Source organism: Xenopus tropicalis, chromosome 6, assembly GCF_000004195.4.
Source record: "Xenopus tropicalis strain Nigerian chromosome 6, UCB_Xtro_10.0, whole genome shotgun sequence".
In the NCBI taxonomy this organism is placed as follows: Eukaryota; Metazoa; Chordata; class Amphibia; order Anura; family Pipidae; genus Xenopus; species Xenopus tropicalis.
Window position 1 is genome coordinate 60,644,630 of NC_030682.2, and position 21,283 is coordinate 60,665,912.

The 21,283-nt window shown below is 38.9% G+C and overlaps 1 protein-coding gene across 1 annotated transcript; it reads right to left on the minus strand.

Moving 5' to 3' along the window:
* Window positions 1–4,844: 4,844 nt before the first annotated feature.
* Window positions 4,845–20,854, minus strand: dclk3 (doublecortin like kinase 3). The gene is made up of 5 exons (XM_018094979.2): window positions 20,352–20,854; window positions 15,941–17,769; window positions 14,915–15,047; window positions 6,255–6,422; window positions 4,845–5,266 (listed from the first exon to the last, which is right to left on the minus strand). Exons 1-5 carry the CDS (start codon window positions 20,407–20,409, stop codon window positions 5,073–5,075), a joined length of 2,382 nt encoding a protein of 793 aa, XP_017950468.2. The 5' UTR covers window positions 20,410–20,854; the 3' UTR covers window positions 4,845–5,072.
* Window positions 20,855–21,283: the final 429 nt, after the last annotated feature.

Sequence of the window (21,283 nt, forward strand, 5' to 3'; positions counted from 1 at the left end):
ACAAGTTCCATACATAAAGGAGTGCTGGTTCAACAATTTGTTTTATATATAAATATATCTACATACACAGGTATGGAAATTGTTATCCTGTTATCCAGGAAGTTCGGGACCTGGGGTGTTCCAGATTAGGGGTCTTTCCGTAGTTTGGATCACCATACATTGTGTGCTAAAAGTACATGGAAACATAGAAATGTAGATGAATTCCAGTAAAATATTTAATGTTTCTTCTGAGGCTACAGCATCACCCTGTGGTGGATTCTCAGAAATACCAGCGATTAATGTACTGAGGTAATAAGTTCTTTAAAAAATCATTGTTCTAACCTGTTACATTAATTCAAATACTCTCCGGCTCATTTTAACTTTCAGTACATACTATTATACAGAACTGTGCACACACACATATTTATATATATACACATACACACACATATACAGTATACGAAAAAAAAAGCCTCCTAAAGTATTACTAAATTATAACTAACATAAATATTTAAAGATATCTGCCAAGATTAATACATTGATTTTGCCAAAAAAAAAAATACTTTATTTCTTTATTGATAAGTTATGTAAGAAGTTTGCGTATAACTTTTTACAACTTCTCTACTGTTCAATGCAGTTAAAAAATCCATTGTAGTTTTAGTAGAAACATGGAGCTAAAACACCTGATAAAAATAAATGTAGCCCATAATATCCCAGAATGTATTCAGCAATACATTATGGTATGGTAGGTATGGTATCTGTTATCAGGACACCCGTTATCTAGAAAGCACTAAATTACAGGAAGGCCATCTACAATTGAGTCCATTATAAGCAAATACATGTATGGGACCCGTTATCCAGAATGCTCAGGACCTGGGGTTTCAGGGTAAGGGATCTTTTTGTAATTTAGATCACTATGCCTTAAGTCTGCTAAAAATTATTTAAACATTAAATAAACACAATAGAAGTGTTTTGGCTCCAATAGGGATTAATTATATCATAGTTAGGATGAAGTACAAGGTACTATTTTATTATTACAGAGGAAAAGCGCCCTGTTCTTAATGGTAAGTAAACTGCAAGATCCATGTTGGTGGCAAAGTAATCTGTTATTTAATTTTTTATTTAATTTTAGCAGTGTTAACTTATGGAGAGCCAAATTACGGAAATATCCTTTATCCGGTAAACCCCAGGTCCCAAATATTTCAGATCCTATACCTTTAATATCTTTACATTAGAAGTAAACTTCTTCACTTTAAAAAAAAAAGCTTGAATTGTTTATCAATGAAGATTAAAAAGGACTACTTCCTGTCACTAAATTCAGGTAAAACATAAGAGGTAGAGGTGACTCTTTTACAGTTGTAGCCAATTGCTTAGTCAACCTTAAATTTGGCTAACGTTGACCGTGTGTCGGAGGGGGCCAACACAGCAATAAGAAATAACATTAAACCTCACATCAAGTATGTTTTTGGGTGCCAAACTCATTACATTTATTATTTTCCTTTGAACAGCTGCAAAAAGAAAAAAAAATATTGGAAAACAAAAGGAAAATTAAGCCCTATTGTAAAATTCATTTTTACACATTGTTACAGGCACTGTTACTAATGCTGCATGGCATTGTACTTTTCCCAAGAGAAATCTCTGTCATTTCTAGTGTACAGTGGGCTTTGTGTAGCTGTGACCTCTGGGGTCTTGGCACATTTTTCATATTATTCTAAGAGCTACAAGGTACAAGATTCAGTTTTGATCTTGCATCTGACCTTTTAAAGCAATTTCTCTAAAAGTTAATTCAATGAGAAAGTTTTTTCATTTTTCAACAAAATAGTGATCACAAAAGGAGAAAAGACACAAAAAAGCTGTGCTGGTTGCTGGAAAAATAGAAGATTTGGTAAATAAGCTCACAGTTTGATTCAAATGTAATACTCATAGCAAATAATGGATAGCTCTGGTTACTGTTTGTAACATCTCCATTTTTAACCTTGGGTATTAAATGGAACTCCAATGTTAAGAAGAAAGTGTGTTTATTGCATGCTTTCTACAAGCTCTACTTTAGAGCCTTTCAGGGTCAGATGAGGCACCAGGAAAAAACCCTATGGACCCAGGCCGCCCAGACCCAATCCATGCTAAAGCTCCACCAGGCCGCTGATCTCCCTCCCCCAATACAACTGAAGATACTGTACATGCTAGGAGGAGGGGGGCCCCGGGGGAGTGGGGGAAATGGGGGGACCCTTGTTGGGTGTGGGGGCCCCTGGGGTGGCAGACCTCGTGGGCCATGCACCCCCCAGACCCACCCTGGAGCCTTTAGTTGCAAAATATCAGGTCTTGTCAGCAATGGAAGTAAGTAAGTCCATCTAGTCCATGTCAACTAACAAGATCCAGCAGATTACAACTGGGGGACTTTAAAAGCAATGCTGAACTTGAGAAAAGAAGCATTTGGACTCCTGCTGTCAGAGAGCATTACAATCCAAAGCAGACATAGAGAGCACTCTGCAGTATGGTATCTACTGGGGACACAGTCTGCAAAATCAGTCAACCATCAGCATAGTGGGTCCAAATGAAAATAACAAAACACTAGTTTGTATAAAATATGCATTGTATTATAATAAAAGTGGGAAATTGTGTGAAGAAAATATCCCTTTAAAAATGTGCAACATTCCAAGCAAGACAGAAATCCATTGGAACTCATTGGAAAATACATTTATTTATCCAATTTAAATGGAAATCTTGCAAACATTTAGTACAGTAGTGTTACATTTTATGCATCATTTGAAAGTCTACAAATGTCTCTTCCACTATTACAGTTGTAAGGACAACCTGGAAGCATTTGTCAGGTCAGTGAAAAGCTGTGCTCTGGTATGAGCCAAATATAAATTATACTGGAAATGATACACTGCTTTTCATGTTAATAGGAGAATATACCCAATTCTAGTAGGGTTTCCACCTATTTACTTTCTTTGAGAACATTATTTATACTGTGTAAAGAATAGTATCTCATTTCATGTTTTTTTTCTACATTGTCTTGCAAAAGGATTCAGAACCTTGACCAATTCTCTAAATTATCTGAAGAACAATTTAAGAAAGTTATGCTGTTTGCTTAAATATTCAATTTCTTGAAAAGATCAGCTTAGATACAGTATGTATTCACTTTGCAAACTATTTGGATATTATTCAGTTCCTTCAAGCTGATTTGCTACAGGTTTTCAGGTTAGCTACATGGCACCCTTTTTTTTTTTTGAGATGTGGGCATTTGGCCCATTGTAGCATTATAGAACCTTTTTGATTTGACCCACTCCAATTTTACATTCTACCCCATTCATTTTCCAATTTTATGAGATGCTCAGTGTTTGCTGATGAAAAGTAGCCCCACAGAATAATTCTACACAGTTCAAGCTACTACCTCAATATACATGAGAATCTGTGAAAATATCTGGAAACTGATGTGCACAAGCTTCATTACCATCTAACTGAAGCAAATCTGCCTGGAAGAATTGTGTGCAAAGCTGGTACATGCTTACCCCAAAAAACTTTAAGAGATACTGACGTCATAAATTAAACCCCTCTCTTTGCATGCTCTTTATAAGTTTGCCATTAAAGTATTTACTCAATGCTTCTACATTACCTCTCTGATCCCCATGTTCCTCATTGAGGGGGCTGCCATATTTGTGCAGCAGGAGTCTGTTAGCATTAGAAGCTATAACTGACAGGCTGAGAAGGGACAGTCAGGCTGGCAAAACAGTCGGGTTTAGGAACTTTAAGTAACAATTACTTACAAAAGCAGCCCTATCAGTGAAAATCTGCATGATCTATAAGTAACTTTGAAAATACATTCATATTTTGAAGAGTATTTTTTTAATGTCAGTATCACTTTAAAGCTTTCAGGATATAAATACTTTGGCAAGGCTAAGCAAAAGTACAAGCAAAGACTTTTTTGAATTGGGTTCTAAAACCTTCCTATATAATCAATATTGTGTTTTTAATATTGGAGAACTAATTGTGTAGATAAGAAACATGTCTTACAACCATCATGCCATGTACATCTATATTAATACAAAACAAAGATATAGGTCTAAATGTAATATCCTGGGTAACTTAGTGCGAAGCCTGTCAAAATAATACAGGTTTCAAAACTTTACATACTGAAATCTACCTATATCCACTTTCACAGTGCAAGGCCATAAGCATATATAAACTATAAAGACACTGGGGCATATTTAGAAAACTGTGTTAAGTATTTTACTAAAAAGGTAAAGGTTGGTTTAAAACAAATGGTGTATTTATAAAGGTCAGTACCTCACATTACATGGTTTCTAAATAAAAGATCCCATACTTGTATTATTCTACTCTTTAAGCCAATAATATAGCTACTTACATTATATAGGGTATCAAGGATGTCAGTAATTTAAATGAAATAATTACTCTTCAAGGGGCTGCCTTATCCATATCACTGCTGTAAAGGTGCCAAACCCATCAAGCATCAAGAGATTATGTACTTTAATGGAAAACATAAAAGCAATAATGAAAGATAAACATTAATGTTTTCCAGTCCTGTGGTTATATATAATGTATTGTATGGGTATGGGACCTGTTATCCAGAATACTTGGAACCTGGAGTTTTCCAGATAAAGGGGTCTCTTTTCTGTAATTTGGATCACCATAATAAATCTACTAAAATATAATTTAAATATGAAATAAACCCAACTGGAATTTTTTAGTCCAATAATGATTAATTATATCTTAGTTGGGATCAAGCACAAAGTACTGTTTTATTACTACAGAGAAAAAGGGAATTATTTAAAAGAAATTGAATTATTTGTTTAAAATAGAGTTTATGGGTAATGGCCATCCTGTAATTTTGAGCTTTCTGGATAACAGGTTTTCAGATAACAGATTCCATACCTGTACAACAGACAAAAATTAATAATAATACAATAAAAGGACAATAACTGCTATTTTTATACTAGAAATTACATATACCAGACCTAAACTATAAGCAATATTATCAACGTTATTACTAGGTCTTGGTCTGACTAACTGAAAACTAACATTTAAATTAAAAATAAAAAATCTTTAATGCCTTGTTTTGCCAAAGCTTGTCACTAGTCAGCATCTGTCGCTTCTTTCTTCTGTCTGTTTCTGAAGTGACGCTCAATATTCACGGTTACTTCTCTTTGTAGATTCCGACTGTTCGTTTGTCCCCTTGAAGTGACCCAGCTGTGCTGAAGGACACACTTAGCAGAGTACCGGATCTCAGGATTAAGCACTAGCAGTTTGCTGATTAAATCTTTAACTTCTGTTTTTGAGGACAGAGAAGAAAAAAAGGGCTGCTTAACAAATAGCTTCCACCAGGTCCAGTTTAGTTCATTAGTGCCCTATTAAAAAGTCCTTTCAGTAAAGGTATGGACTCTTTGCTTTTACCTATAATAGCAACTAGCACCTCTCCTCCTTCCTGCCTTCCATTCTGAATTGTGTACTGCTGCGTCTATTGATTCAGGGAAACTCTAGAGCTACTACTATCTCCTAACCAGCACAGTTGCCCATGTCACTCACATGCCAAACACTGGAAATGAAGCCAGACAGACTAAAAATATTTGGTGCAATTGTGCTCGATTTGCGATGTTCACACACACATTTATACTCCAGATTATCACCTTGAGTTGAAAAAAAGTGCAGCAGCATGGTGCATAAAATACCCACATACATTGATTGTACACTGTGAGATAAAAATATTAATTAGCCTTCACAGGTTTTACAGTGGCTAAGAAGTTAATAAAATGGAACAGGTAATCTCCCATAATGAGTAAACCACTGGGGTACCCTGATAGCCTAGGACTACTATCCCCCCATAAGAAGATGTAGTACAAGACAATAGAGAATAAATACATATGCCATGTACAGAATATGTTTAAAATACAGTCCATAAGCACCCCAAAGGTTAATTTCTTAGCTGGCTATGTAAAATATATAGAAGAATGAGGTCTTATGAGGTAAAGGGGTATTGTATAAAGTCTGCAAAGATGGGTCTTGAGTTGGACTGATTCTCTAGTCTATAAAGCTCCATTAGTTAAAGCGTTTACAGTAAGAAACTAATCTCTTTAATACAGAAAATAAAAGCAGAAGTTAGTGATAGGAAAAGAATGTCCCCATTTTATGAGGATCGGGACAACCTTCATGACTACAGAATCTCTAAAGACTGACTGGTATGCCCTTCTTTAAATTAACTATGTAGCTTTATTTAAGAAAAATCTATGAAATGAAGCGATTACTATAATAACTGTTACCTTCTGAAATATGATCCCAGTAAGGTGGGAGAAATTCATATTCACCACTTTGTATGATCTGGAATAGTTCTTCCTGATTGCGATCTGGACTCCGAAAAGGTGGAAATCCACAAAGGAGTATGTATAAAATCACTCCAGTAGCCCACATGTCAACCTTCAAACCATACCCTGGAGAAACATGAAGCAGTATAATGCACTTTGTGAAATTATTTCTGGGGACTTTCGCTGGGGTTTTCTTCATAGGTCTCACTGTAAAAGAACCTATTTGGAATATTAAAGGAGAAGGAAAGTCTAAATCACTGGGGGGCACCTCCCAGTCATTGTAATAGCTTACCTGATACCCTGGGCCAGTTAGCAGAAAACTGAAATAACTTTCCCAACACAAATGTCAAATTTACTGGCCTATAATTTTCAGGCTGAGATTGTAGTTTCTTAAAATTGGAGTAACATCAGCTATCCTCCAATCCATAGGGAGTACAATAGATGAAAGCGAGTCTAAGAAAATAGAAAAAAAGAAGCCTGGCTAAAACACTACAGGGGTTAAGTAATAAAAGGTACTCAGCAGGTAAAATTTACTCATCAACTGTTTAAAAGCAAACGTCTTATTGGTTGCTATGGGTTACTGCTACTGGGCAAACTAGTGCCTTTTATTACCTAAAGGGGTATGTTTCAAGTCCTACATGGCACTTTATCAAGTGTACACCAATTCTTATCTTATAGGAATCAATTGGTTGAAAAATGTTTTAGATTTTTTTTATATAAAGTACTGCCACTAATAAACTTACCATTGCTTGAGAATTTCTGGTAGGCACACCAATTGAACCAATTGATTCCTATAGAATAAGATACATGGTCACATGGATTTTATTCCCATCACTTAATATGAAACTGGACTATACTGACTTTTTCTAACCAATTAATTCCTCTAGTATAAGACACATGGACTCTATTTTTAATCTCTTAATATGAAACTGAACTTTAGATATACAAGGTATACTAAGATATACCTCTTTCGTGTTTGTGGATAAAGGATGGGCTTTGTGGTTAATCTTCAGCCCTGTTCTGGATCTCAATAAAACTAATGTTGATTTGTATTCAGTGGGGGATGGGGCATACTTCCTATTTGAGCTACATACCTGTTTAAATGGTGAACTGTTGTACACTTGACAAAGGGCCATGTAAAGCTAGAAACATGTAGCGAGACAATAAATACACTTATCCAGCTAGATCTGCTGTTTCAGCCTCTACTATTCAGCCTTCTAATATGTTTTATATACCTAAGATGGAGGTATTCCTAACAAACAGTTGCTGATTACAGTTTTCATACTCCTGGTGTATTGGTTGCCACTACTTTAAAAACCATAACCCCTCAAATGGCATGTAGTCACATGTACATTAGCCTGGTCACTTAAAGACTTGCTTCCCTTATATTTAGATATAGCCTAGCTCCCTCATATATTGACATGTTAGGTGTTTCCTTAATTGTATACACCTGTTATATCAGTATTGAATAACTGAAAGCATTTGCAATGTAAAAATACATATAGACTGTGTCTCAGAGTCTGCACTAAATAATGGTGCTAAACCAAAATGATTGCATACAATTTGCAGGCTGTAACTAGAAAGGGAAGTTTGAGAACAAACTTCATGTTGGGTTGAAAAACATCAAGTCAAGTCACTGAATGAAATCTGATCTGTTGATGGCTCTGCCACCTTTTCTAAACTTGGACCACAGTTATATAGTAAAAACCACTGTGCAACGTTTGGGGACCCTGGTTTTAATAGTGTCTGAATGGCAGCAATTTAGATTTCCCCACTGAAAGTCAACAAGTGACATCTGATTGGTGGTGCGTGGCTCCGCCCACTTTTTCTAATCCGTAATTGCAGTTACCCAGTGACTAACTCTGCAAAGTTTAGGGGCCCTAGGATTAATAGTTAAAGAACGGCAGCAGTTTAAACTTAAACCAATAAAAGTCAATAGGTAAATTGTGACTGGGGGTTGGCGGTGGTGCCCACTTTTTCTAACCTCGAGTTGAAGTCACCCAGTGACAAACAGTGGGCACCCTGGCATAAATAGTATGAGAATGGCAGCATTTTAAATTTAAATTTAAACCAATGAAATCTGATTGGCTGTTAGTGGCCCAACCCACTTTTCCTAGTTTTTGAACTGGAGTCTCCAAGTGACCAACTTTGCAAAGTTTGGTGACTCAGGCATAAAAATTGTGAGACTGACAGCGTTTTACACTTCACCATTGAAAGTAAATAGGTGAAACTTGATTGGCTATTGGTGGCTCCGCCCACTTTTTTCTAACTTTGAACGGCAAATACCCAGTGACTAACTCTGGAAAGTATACACAACCCTGGACTTAATATTTAAATAATGGCATCAGTTTAAAAATAAACCATGAAATTTAACAAAATGGCCTGACTCCCCCCTCCAAAAAAATGGTACAGTCCAACCCCCCCAACAAAATGGTATAATCCAACCCCCCTTCCAACAAAATGGTATGGTCCGACCCCCCCTCCAATAAAATGGTATGGCCTAACCCCCCCTCTAAATAAAATGGTACGGTCCGAACCCCTCCAACAAAATGGTATGGTCCGATTTCCCCCTCCAACAAAATGGTACAGTCCAACCCCCTTTCTAACAAAATGGTACGGTCCAACCCCCATTACAACAAAATGGTATGGTCCAACCCCCCCTCCAGCAAAATGGTATTGTCCGAACCCCCCCTCCAACAAAATGGTACGGCCTGACCCCCCCTCCAATAAAATGGTACGTCCAACTCCAGTTTGTTGCCAGTGTTCCCAAACTTTGCGAGTCACTGGGTGACTACATACTCAATCCCATTTCTTTCATTGTATAGACTTCATATGTTTAAATTTAAACTGCTGCCATTCTTTAAATACCCAGTGACTTTGTAAAGTTTAACAACGCTGGAATTAATACTTAAATAATGGCATCAGTTTCAATATTAACTAATTAAATTTAATGGGTGGAAATGGATTGTCTCTGCTTTGCAAAGTTTGGGGACCTTAGTATTAATATTTAAAGAATGGCAGCAGTTTATATTTAAACATATTAAGTCTATAGGTAAAGGTATAGGATTGGCTGTTGTTGGCCACACCCACTTTTCTAAACTTTCTAGTCACTCAGTGACAAACTGTGCAAAGTTTGGGAACCCTGATATCACTGTTATTCACTTTCCCCTCCAGACTCACCCTGGCATCAAACCAATAAAATTCAATAGGTGAAATATGATTGACTGTTGGTGGCTCCGCCCGCTTTTTCAAAACTAAAACTGCAGTCCCCTATTGACCAACTGTGAAAACTTTGGGGACCCTGGGGTTAATACTGTGAGAATGGCAGCAGGTTGAATTTCCCCATTGAAAGTCAATAGGTAAAATCTGATTGGCTGGTGTTGGCTCTACCCACTTTTTCTAACCTTGAACCGCAGTTACCTGGTTCCTAACTCTGCAAAGTTTGGGGACCCTGGTATTATTACTGTGAGAATGGCAGCAGGTTGAAGTCAATAGGTAAAATCTGATTGGCTGTTCACAGCTCCGCCCACATTTGGGCATCCAACAATCATCATATTTTCATTCAGGCTGACCCCATGACTATGTGATTGAAGTTTGGGGGGTGTAGCCTCAAAGCTGTAAGATCGGCAGCAGTTTCAATTTCCCCATAAAAGTCATGGGTGAAATTTGATTGGCTGCTGTTGGCCCCTTCCACTTTGGGGGTCATCCAACAAATGTTAATGTTTCATTTGGGGTGACCCCATGAATAAGTTCTTCAAGTTTGGGGGGTGTAGCTTTAAAGCTGTAAGTGTGGCAGCAGTTTAAAAACCTTCCCTGTCAAAGTCAATGGGAAAATTGGGGGGTGCTAAGAAGAAGAAAAAGCTGTCGAAGTCGAAGAACAGTCTGTGGGTTTTTCAACCCAACATAATATGGTTTCATGACAGCCCCTGTAACTAAAGATGGGACCGTACCATTTTATTGGGGGGGGGGGTCGGACTGTACCATTTTATTGGAGGGGGGGGTGTCTGACCGTACCATTCTGTTGGAGGGGGGGTTGGACCAAACCATTTTGTTAGGGGGGGGGGTCGGACTGTACCATTTTATTGGAGGGGGGGGTCGGACCGTACCATTTTGTTGCGAGGGTTGGACTGTACCATTTTATTGGAGGGGGGTGTCTGACCGTACCATTTTGTTGGAGGGGGGGTTGGGCCATACCATTTTGTTGGAGGGGGGGAGGTTGGGCCGTACCATTTTGTTGGATGGGGGGTTGGACTGTACCATTTTATTGGAAGGGGGGTTGGGCCGTACCATTTTGTTGGAGGGGAGTGTCGGACCGTACCATTTTGTTGGAGGGGAGTGTCGGACGGTACCATTTTGTTGGAAGGGGGTGGTGTCGGACTGTACCATTTTGTTGGAGGGGGGGTTTGGACCGTACTATTTTTTTGGAGGGGGGGGTTGGGCAATACCATTTTGTTGGATGGGGGGTTGGACTGTACCATTTTATTGGAGGGGGGTTGGGCTATGCCATTTTGTTGGAGGGGGGGTCGGATCATACCATTTTATTGGAGGGGGGGTTGGGCCATACCATTTTGTTGGAGGGGGGTTGGGCCGTACCATTTTGTTGGAGGGGGGTTGGGCCGTACCATTTTGTTGGAGGGGGGTTGGGCCGTACCATTTTGTTGGAGGGGGGTCGGACTGTACCATTTTATTGGAGGGGGGGTTAGGCCTGTACCATTTTGTTGGAGGGGGGTGTCGGACTGTACCATTGTGTTGGTGGGGGTTTCGGACCATACTATTTTGTTGGAGGGGGTTGTTTGGACCGTACCATCTTGTTGGAAGGGGGGGTTGGGCCGTACCATTTTGTTGGAGGGGAGTGTCGGACGGTACCATTTTGTTGGAGGGGAGTGTCGGACGGTACCATTTTGTTGGAAGGGGGTGGTGTCGGACTGTACCATTTTGTTGGAGGGGGGTTTGGACCATACCATTTTGTTGGAGGGGGGTTGGGCCATACCATTTTGTTGGACGGGGGTTGTGCCGTACCATTTTGTTGGAGGGGGGTTGGGCCGTACCATTTTGTTGGAGGGGGGGTTGAGCCGTACCATTTTGTTGGAGGGGGGTTAGGCCGTACCATTTTGTTGGAGGGGGAGTCGAGCCATACCATTTTATTGAAGGGGGGTCGGACCATACCATTTTGTTGGAGGGGGGGTCGGGCCGTACCATTTTATTGGAGGGAAGGGTTGGGCCGTACCATTTTGTTGGAGGGGGGTTAAGCCATACCATTTTGTTGGAGGGGGGGTTGGATTGTACCATTTTATTGGAGAGGGGGTTGGGCTGTGCCATTTTGTTGGAGGGGGGGTTAGGCCATACCATTTTGTTGGAGGGGGGTTGGGCCGTACCATTTTGTTGGAGGGGGGTTGGGCCGTACCATTTTGTTGGAGGGGGGGTTGAGCCGTACCATTTTGTTGGAGGGGGGTTAGGCCGTACCATTTTGTTGGAGGGGGAGTCGAGCCATACCATTTTATTGAAGGGGGGTCGGACCATGCCATTTTGTTGGAGGGGGGGTCGGGCCGTACCATTTTATTGGAGGGAAGGGTTGGGCCGTACCATTTTGTTGGAGGGGGGTTAAGCCATACCATTTTGTTGGAGGGGGGGTTGGATTGTACCATTTTATTGGAGAGGGGGTTGGGCTGTGCCATTTTGTTGGAGGGGGGGTTAGGCCATACCATTTTGTTGGAGGGGGTGTTGGACTGTACCATTGTGTTGGTGGGGGGTTCGGACAATACCATTTTGTTGGAGGGGGTTGCTTGGACCGTACCATCTTGTTGGAGAGCAGGGACTGGGCGATACCATCTTTTTGGAGGTGGGGTCAGACCGTACAATTTAGTTGAAGGGGGATTGGGCCATACCATTTTATTGGAGGGGGGTTAAGCCGTACCATTTTGTTGGAGGGGGGTTTCAGACTGTACCATTTTGTTGGAAGGGGGGTTGCACCGTACTATTTTGTTGGATGGGGGGTTGGACTGTACCATTTTATTGGAGGGGGGGTTGGGCTGTGCCATTTTGTTGGAGGGGGGGTTAGGCCATACCCTTTTGTTGGAGGGGGTGTTGGACTGTACCATTGTGTTGGTGGGGGGGTTCGGACCATACCATTTTGTTGGAGGGGGTTGTTTGGAACGTACTATCTTGTCGGAGAGTGGGGACTGGGCCGTACCATTTTGTTGGAGGTGGGGTCAGACCGTACCATTTTGTTGAAGGGGGGTTGGGTCGTACCATTTTTTTGGATGGAGAGGGGGTCAGAGCGTACCATTTTGTTGGTGGGGAGGGGGGGTTTGACTGTACAATTTTGTTTGGGGGGGTTGGACAGTACCACTTTAGGGGGATGGGGGGGATGATAATGATACAGTTTCCTGACCCTCTGTAACTAAAGATTGGAACATTAGCAGTTCACTGTTATTCACTTTCCACTCCAGACTCACCCTGCCATCAAACCAATAAAATTCTATAGGTGAAATATGATTGGCTGTTGGTGGCTCTGCCCACTTTTCAAAACTAAAACTGCAGTCCCCTAGTGCCCAGCTGTGAAAAGTTTGGGGGCCCTGGGGTTAATACTGTGAGAATGGCAGCAGGTTAAATTTCCCTATTGAAAGTCAATAGGTAAAATCTAATTGGCTGTTGTTGGCTCCACCCACTTTTTCTAACCTTGAAACGTAGTTACCTTGTGTCTAACCCTGCAAAGTTTGGGGACCCCGGCGTTATTACTGTGAGAATGGCAGCAGGTTGGATTTTTGCCAAGTCAATAGGTAAAATCTGATTGGCTGTTCACAGCTCTGCCCACTTTTGGGCATCAAACAATCATGTTTCATTCGGGCTGACCCCATGACTATGTGATTCAAGTTTGGGGAGTGTAGCCTCAAAGCTGTAAGATTGGCAGCAGTTTCAATTTCCCCATGAAAGTCAATGGGTGAAATTTGATTGGCTGTTGTTGGCCCCTCCCACTTTAGGGTCATCCAACAAATGTCGCTGGTTCATTCGGGGGGGACCCCATTATTATGTTATTCAAGTTTGGGGGTGTAGCTTCAAAGCTGTAAGTGTGGCAACAGTTTGAAAATCTTCCCTGTCAAAGTCAATGGGAAAATTGGGGGGTTCGGAGTGGCGCCAGAAAAAGACGGAGGGCGGGATCGCTTAGGAAAGCACAAGCAATCTGTTCCGCTATAGGGCGAAGATGTGTGGTGAGTTTGGGTGTTGTACCCATAAAACTGTAGGAGGAGTAGCGTTTAGAAAATGAGGGGCGCTAAGAAGAAGAAGAAGAAGCGGAAGAATAAGCCATAGTCGAAGAACAGTATGTTGGGGTTTTCAACCCAACACAATTATAATGAACACTTACTTTTACATACGAGGACCTTTACAGAAAGTTTGCACTACTGATTTCTACTGATTAAACTTTTGTACAGCAATTTAGAATACTGCAGCAGTATTTCTTTTGAATTACATATTTCCCCAGGCAGTGAGGTAAGCAGCTATGCAACTCTCCTTTGGTATTACAGAACATAATTACCAAAATAGCTGTTAGCATGATAGGCACCACTCATCCAGTAGTTTCTAACTTGAGCTATTTAGGTACTTAATGATCACCTTTATTGTTTACCAAACTGCAGCAGCAATTGTAAACCCAGGTATATTTTAAGCTGCACTGGCCCAATATAACAGTCTTGAATAAAATAAAGACATTAGCAAAAAATGTAACCTGCACCTCTAAAGTTAGCTACAACAAGGTCTATAAAGCAAACAGTTAGTAAATTATTATGAGAAAACCATATTCTAGAATTTAGCGAGTTAGTTAGTTAAGGGTAAGGGATCAGAGAAGCAGACTAAACTAGGGCACCATCTCTCCTACCAACAGTAACAGTTTATTCAACACCAGGCCAAAACTGCTCAATACATTAAGAATTTTACAAAGGGGACAAGAAATCGAGAAGGAAACACAAGAGCTAAAGGATTGTAAATCAACACAACCTTGTAAAACCCATGGTAGCTCTAAATTTGGACCTACTTCTCTGTTAGGGTTTAGCTGCCCGTTAGGTTATTACTCACTGTAACTGTGCTGATATGACAGTTATTACAATATTATTCAACTAGGGATGCACTGAATTCACTATTTTAGGTTCCAGCCAAACCCTGAATCCCTTGCAAAAGATTTGGCCAAATACCGAACCGAATCCGAATCCTAATTTTTAATTTGCAAATTAGAGTAAGGTTGGGTTAAAGAAAACGACAAGTTTCACACATGGTGAAAAATATTTAAAAAGTCAAGTGATTTTAAAATTTCAGATTTGCTTCGGTTGAATCCGAATCCTGCTGAAAAAGGCAGAATCTTGGCCGAATGCCACTCCTAATCCTGGATTTGGCCCTATACAGTATGTGCCATTGCCATTCCAATCCTGGATTTGGCCCTATACAGTATGTGCCATTGCCATTCCAATCCTGGATTTGGCCCTATACAGTATGTGCCATTGCTATTCCAATCCTGGATTTGGCCCTATACAGTATGTGCCATTGCTATTCCAATCCTGGATTTGGCCCTATACAGTATGTGCCATTGCCATTAAGCTGTTGAATTTATTAGCTGAAAAAAGCATTACCTTTTTCTGATAAGATTTCTGGAGCCACATATGTAGGTGTTCCACAAACTGTAAATATTGGCCCTGTAGCATAGATAGCAAGGCCAAAATCTGCAAGCTTTAAACTTTTTGAGCCATCAGGATTATGCTGTACCTGAAATATTTAAAATACAGTATTTCTCAGTTGCAGGACATTGAAAAAAAGAGAATTCATAAACTAAAGTAAAATAGGATTCTATAGAGACATCATCATTTTATTTTATGTCTAAATTAAAATACAATTTTCTTTCATTTTACATCACTCACTCCTCACACCTAGGATGTGCATTGCCCTAAATACCCTTAAGCAGACCCTATTAAAGCTTTATGTTAGCCTTACTGGGGGGCTGTCATAGCTATAAATATGCATGGAAATCTGGTGACTGCTTTAAAAAAAAAAAATTGCCATAGAAGCAGTAGTGCAGTCTCTCCTCATACACTAGCTTATAATGGTGAATAAAGTCTAAAGGAAGAAATATTTTCTCTGTTCCTACTAATGTTGCTACTGACCTTAATTAATTTAAAAATGTATTTATAGCCATTCATAGATGGACCCAGTGGAACCAAGCACAACTAAGTAGAGGTGCAAGGAGTCTTTAGAAGCAAGTACCAAATGGCTTATATTTGTATAACGACTGCTGCAAACTTAACACGGCCTCTCATTTTAGAATTATTCAAAATTTCTGAACATTTCCAGGAAATTATCTGATGAACCACTAAAAGAATGCAGCTGTAGCCTGCTCCCCTTCAGCCAAGCCCATTAACACAAGGATTTCCATATTCTGTGCTTAACAGACCTGTAAAAGGGAATCCCAGAAGCCTACAAGTCATGGTGGGATATGGAGTCTTGGCTGCCTACTGCTACATTATTTCAAAGGTACAGTACATGTAGTCCAGTTAAGCAGTGCAGAGAGTACAATGGGACAGAGAAATATACAATGGGACCCATTAAATATGTCCAAATGTGTTTACGTTTTATCTTGTTTGTAACATAGAATGATTACTTACCAAAAGATTTTCAGGTTTGAGGTCTCTATGTACAATGTGTTTGCTGTGAATGTACTTAAGTGCCTCACATAAGTCAATCAACATAAGGGCAGCATCGTGTTCAGTGAATTTAATGCTCTCTGTAATCACATCAAACAGGTCCCCACCCCTGATATACTCCAGAATCAAGTAAATCTCTTTCTCTGTTTCATAATCACTAAAGAGTTTAACTATGTTGGGATGTGAAAGATGTTTAATGATCCTGACTTCATTTTCAATAATGTCCTCTTTTCCTCTGAGTTTGGATTTATCAATAATCTTCATAGCATATTCCTGATTTTCATTCCAAGGTCTACACACCTTTACAACTGCAAAGTTACCATCCCCAATAGTCCTACCAATTTCATAGTAACTTTCTATATCCCTGCTGGTTTTGATGCAACATGGTCTTTTTAGAGTGAAAAGGCAATTCCCCTTTGCATCACTTCTAAGTTTGGGTGGAAATCCTCCAGGTCCAGCTTCAGTTTTTAATATTTGTGGGTCCTTTGTCTTTTCTTTTTTATTACCATAGTCATTGTTAATTGTGATGTTGTCTCCATGCAAGCGAGACATGCTTTGCTTTGGTTCCTCAGAATCATTCTGTAAAAGGCCATTGAGGTGTTTCCTCACTGAAAACCCATCTAACACATCCCTACATTGATTTTTTTTCAGCTCCTTTCTATAAAGGTTCTCCTTTGGTAGTCTAGATTCTTGCCAGTCTGTTTTTTCATACATTTCAATATTATTATTTATCAAGTCATCTCCTATGATGGTCTCTCTCTTAGTGTCTTTCCATTTGCAGTTACAAGCTTTACATTTAAGTCTCAGCTCCTCCTCTTGGATATTTTCCAGTGGACACTTCTTACAATTTTTTGATTCTTCTTTGTTAAAATGGAGCCCATGAAGTGAAATGGTACCACTACCTTCAAACGATATGTCTTTTTCATAGTCTCTGTTGTAAATGTTCCTATATTTGTGCACTCTGCAATGATCACATCTGATAATGCAACTCAAACTTGTGCACTTCATAAGGTTTTGTTTATTACAACAAAGCTCAGCTCTTTTAATAGGCCCAAAACATTTAAATTTTTCCCTGTCGCATTTTTCAATATCACACTGTTTTATTCTCTTTGTCTCCTCAGCCCTGCATTTGTTGTTTGTTCTTCTGTCAAATTTGGTGGCTCCTCTGGGAGACATTGAATCCTCATAGTTGTGTGCAACATCAATATCATTGTTGCCATTACCAATATGTAACCCTTTATTTTCCAGACCACACCTCAGCTTTCCATCCTGGTCCTTGCTTTTCTTTGCTGACCTCTCAGGGTAAAGTTCATTAAAAACAGATTCAGTACACTTTGTTGTCAGCTTTTCTCTTCCTAATGCTATAAAAATGTCATCCCCACGAAAGAAATCAGATATACTTCGTATCTCCTTGCCTCTGAGGTTATAAAGTTTCCTCACTCTGTCATTTTTCCACCTCGGAAAACCAAGTGCTTCTGATATATCAGCAACCAGTTGTTCAAAAGTCTGGACAGACCTCTTGTTTAGAAGTAATGTGATCTTTTTCAAAGGATGGCTTCCTGGCTTTACTACGGTAACAATTCTTGGTTTTACAGGGCTGTTTTCAGAATGAATTGTGTGAAAACCATTTTGTGAGTGAAGATAGGGAGACGTGTAATTGTTTATTCCCAAGAATGGCTTGGCAAATGGTCTCGGGCCCATGGGCGGACATGTAACTTGATGTCTTCTGTCGGTGGTCTTAGAGATGGTATTGATGTGTGAATCACCAAAGAGTGGATGTTCCCCTGAAACTGAAAAATGAGAATATGGGAACATAAATATAACTATGGTCAGTTTTACTTTATTATTTTTTTTTATATTTTATAGATAGAACAAACATTTTGAGCAAAACAATGATTGATAGGTTGTGTATAAATTCTTATTACAGGTATGGGATCTGTTATCCAGAAACCTGTTATCCAGAAAGCTCCAAATTATGGAAAGGCCCTCTTCCATAGAATCCATTTTAATCACATAACTGAAATTTTCTTTTTAATAATAAAACAGTACCTTGTATTTGATTCTAACAAAGATATAATTCATTCTTATTGGAGTCAAAATAATGCTATTGTGTTTATTTAATGTTTAAATCATTTTTTAGTAGACTTAAGATATGGAGATCCAAATAACAAAAAGACCCCTTATCAGGAAAACCGCAGGTCCCAAGCATTCTAGATAACAGATCCCATACATGTATTGCATATTAACAATGTATGCTGATATTACTAGAAGGATGAACAGAAAACCAGCAGTTAAATACACACTGTGTTCTACCTATAACCTAGGAATATAGATCAGTAAAACATGAATGTCACAGACACAGAACAAAGAAAAGAGAAATACAATCAAAGTTACTTTTATTCTGGATGAAGCCTTTCAATGAATGCACAGCAATGATAGAAATACATGTTAATTCATGTTCATAAAGATTATGCCCTTTCACTATAACTGCATGCCAAAAAGATATATTCACTGCCAGAAACAAGCATACCTGAGAATCTTGCTCCTAATGAAGGACTTTTAAATACACCTGTTATCTTACTTAAGTGCACATTTCCCTATTGTGTAGGAGGTGTAACCTACAGGAGGTAATATAAGATAGGTAATGAAACTGGCAGCCTAATATAAATAATTCAGAGATCATGTGTAGAGTCTATGCAGTGACAGGTGAATGATCTGTACTGTAACTAAACTCTCCTCTCTACATTAGCACTCACTGATGGAAATAAATCTTATCAAAAGCATTAACTTTCAGTCTGTAAAACTTTCATGGAGAAAGTTTTACAAATTAAGAAAACAGTAAACTAAACATTTAATAATTTCCTCTCATTAATGAAAAAGTCTTGACTACAAAGTAAGTAATTATTCCTATATTGTCTTAAACTTTGGCTCAATAAAAAAGAATGTGCCATTTGTATTTTGGGTAGCCACATTTACAGACCCAATCCATAGCAAGATAGTGGTTGTTGAATTCCTCCAACCTGCATCCACAAACTGTACTTGTGTAGTTGGGGTGGGGTGGGGTCTATAGAGCAGTAGTATAGAAATTATAGCAATAAGCTATTTTAAAGCTCTTCCCTTAAGGTCCCTCCCAACATGTTTTAGTAGTAAGTGTCATTTTTTTAATTCAGTTCTGTATCTCACTGGACATATATTCTCTTTTGTTCTGCATATCCACATATAACACTTCTTAACCAGTACCCTTAAGATTCTTAACCAGCACCCTGTTAAGGCACTATACACTGCAGGTATATCACTGCATACGCAGCCTCAGAAAGTCTGGGATATTAAATATAATCTACAGATTTTAATAAAGCACTGATTACTCCTGTCATTTCACAGGCAAGTCACTGTTGGCAGTGCCCCTAATATGACATCATAAAAAGTCATGAAAGAATAACACATTCCACAGCTTTGCTACATATAGGGGCAGTTAAAGTTAAAGATAAGCAAGTATTTTGCTGTTTATTCGTGAGAATTAAACCACTGGTAGCCTCATGTATTTTATGGATCTATAGAAGCAACACTAATAAGTAAGTAGCAGGAACCTGCTGTGCTTATGTGCTCCTTCCTTTTTAATTTTTTTCGCCAATACAATTAATTTCCAGTGACTGGAGCTGCAGGACTGTTTAAAGGATTTTGAACTTAAAGAACCTCAGGTGAATTGATTTATTATCCTGTAGATCAAACTAGCTTGTTTCACTGGCACAAAACATGACAGCAACCCATTCAGAAATCTAATATGATGCTCACTGAACAGAATTTCATATGACAGAATGATTAAAAAAAATCTATGAAAACAATACTTATAATTGAGAATATGTATTCCCTTAACAGTAGTGGGAGAAGACAGAGTACATGTGGGAGGTAGGAATTTTATAAACTGTGCAGCGCAACCAGGTTTTTGAGGGTGGTACAAGGAATAGCAATACAAAATTCAGAATACAGATGCAGGAAATCAAAACATTTTGCATGCAGCAAAAAATGGCTGGTGATATATTGCTAAACTAGAATGGAAAGTCGATCTTTTTCAGAATTTTTCTTGCAAAAAGTGTTGGGGTGCAATAATTGTTATTACTTTGAAATGGAATGCCAGGAATGGTGAAAGAAAAGCAGGTATTAAAAGAGAAAGATAAGATATAAAAGACTAGAGGGAACAAGAGTAAGGCAAGTGAATGCTGAGATTATACTTAAAATTGTGATAACAATGGCGCAGATTGTATGTATCTATGTGTCTATACAATAACATAGTTATAAATGATCACTTTACAATATAGTATACATATATTTAAATAGAAGCAACAATAAAATGATAGAGAAGTCAAAAACTTACCATTTTGTTTGCAGCTGCATGCTGCATATTCAGAAGATGCTAGAGCCCCTCCTGCCATAATAATTTGACAGAAACTAGTTTAAAAACTGTAGCAGGCCCTAGAAAATACTCTCTGCTGCTCTACTTCTTTCATTAGCTGTGGGGGATGCTCAATATATTTAAATCTTCTTTGCTTTGCCCTGCATTTCCTTAGGCTTACTAACAGCTCAGAGCTGAAGCCTCATGTATCTAATATACAGGAAAAAAGCCAATCTTCCATTTCACACTTGGAAGAAAGAAGGAAACTTCAGAAAGTATAAGAGGAGGGATTACTAATGCATCTAACGGAGACAGCCAGTGTCTGGGTGGTAATGTATCTGTGCATGTTATTTTCTCCCTCTAGCCAAAGGTTTTGTTGACTGCAAACAGCACAGTGTTATCTTCTATAGGATGTTTCAGTCTGTCCCTATCCTCGCTCGGCAACAGCACAGAGGGTGCCAAATTATGTTGCTCTGTTGGGGTTTGTGTAAGAGATCAGGACGTTACGCAGTATATTTATTAAGTAACATAGCAACCTTGCTAGATTCAGCACTAAAAGCTCAAGCACAAACACATATAAATATTTACTGGATATATAGTTAAATGTATAAATTGTATATTAATCCCTTAAGGTCTTTGCCGGTTTACCAAATAGCAAGTTAATAGCTTTCACAAATGCTTGTACGTTCTCCAGATAGTATGTTCAAAATCCCACAGATTCTCTAATTTATTAATAGTCAGGGGAAAATACCAAGGGGATACCAGCCTCGCAAAGGACATTTTGCTCAATGGCCTGATTTGAAGGGAAACAAATCATAGCAACGGTGGATTTATGTTGTTAAGGACAAAAAAATCTCTAATCTCTAATAGAATTTAGTGTTTGTGGAAGCAGTGATAGAATGGAACACTTCATA

Coding starts and splice junctions, on each gene's coding strand:
- dclk3 (XM_018094979.2), bottom strand. CDS start 20,409: ATGGCAGGAGGGGCTCTAGCATCTTCTGAATATGCAGCATGCAGCTGC. Junction 17,770..20,351: donor ATGCAGCTGCAAACAAAATG/GTAAGTTTTTGA, acceptor CTCATTTTTCAG/TTTCAGGGGAACATCCACTC. Junction 5,267..6,254: donor CTGGGATCATATTTCAGAAG/GTAACAGTTATT, acceptor CCTCAAAAACAG/AAGTTAAAGATTTAATCAGC.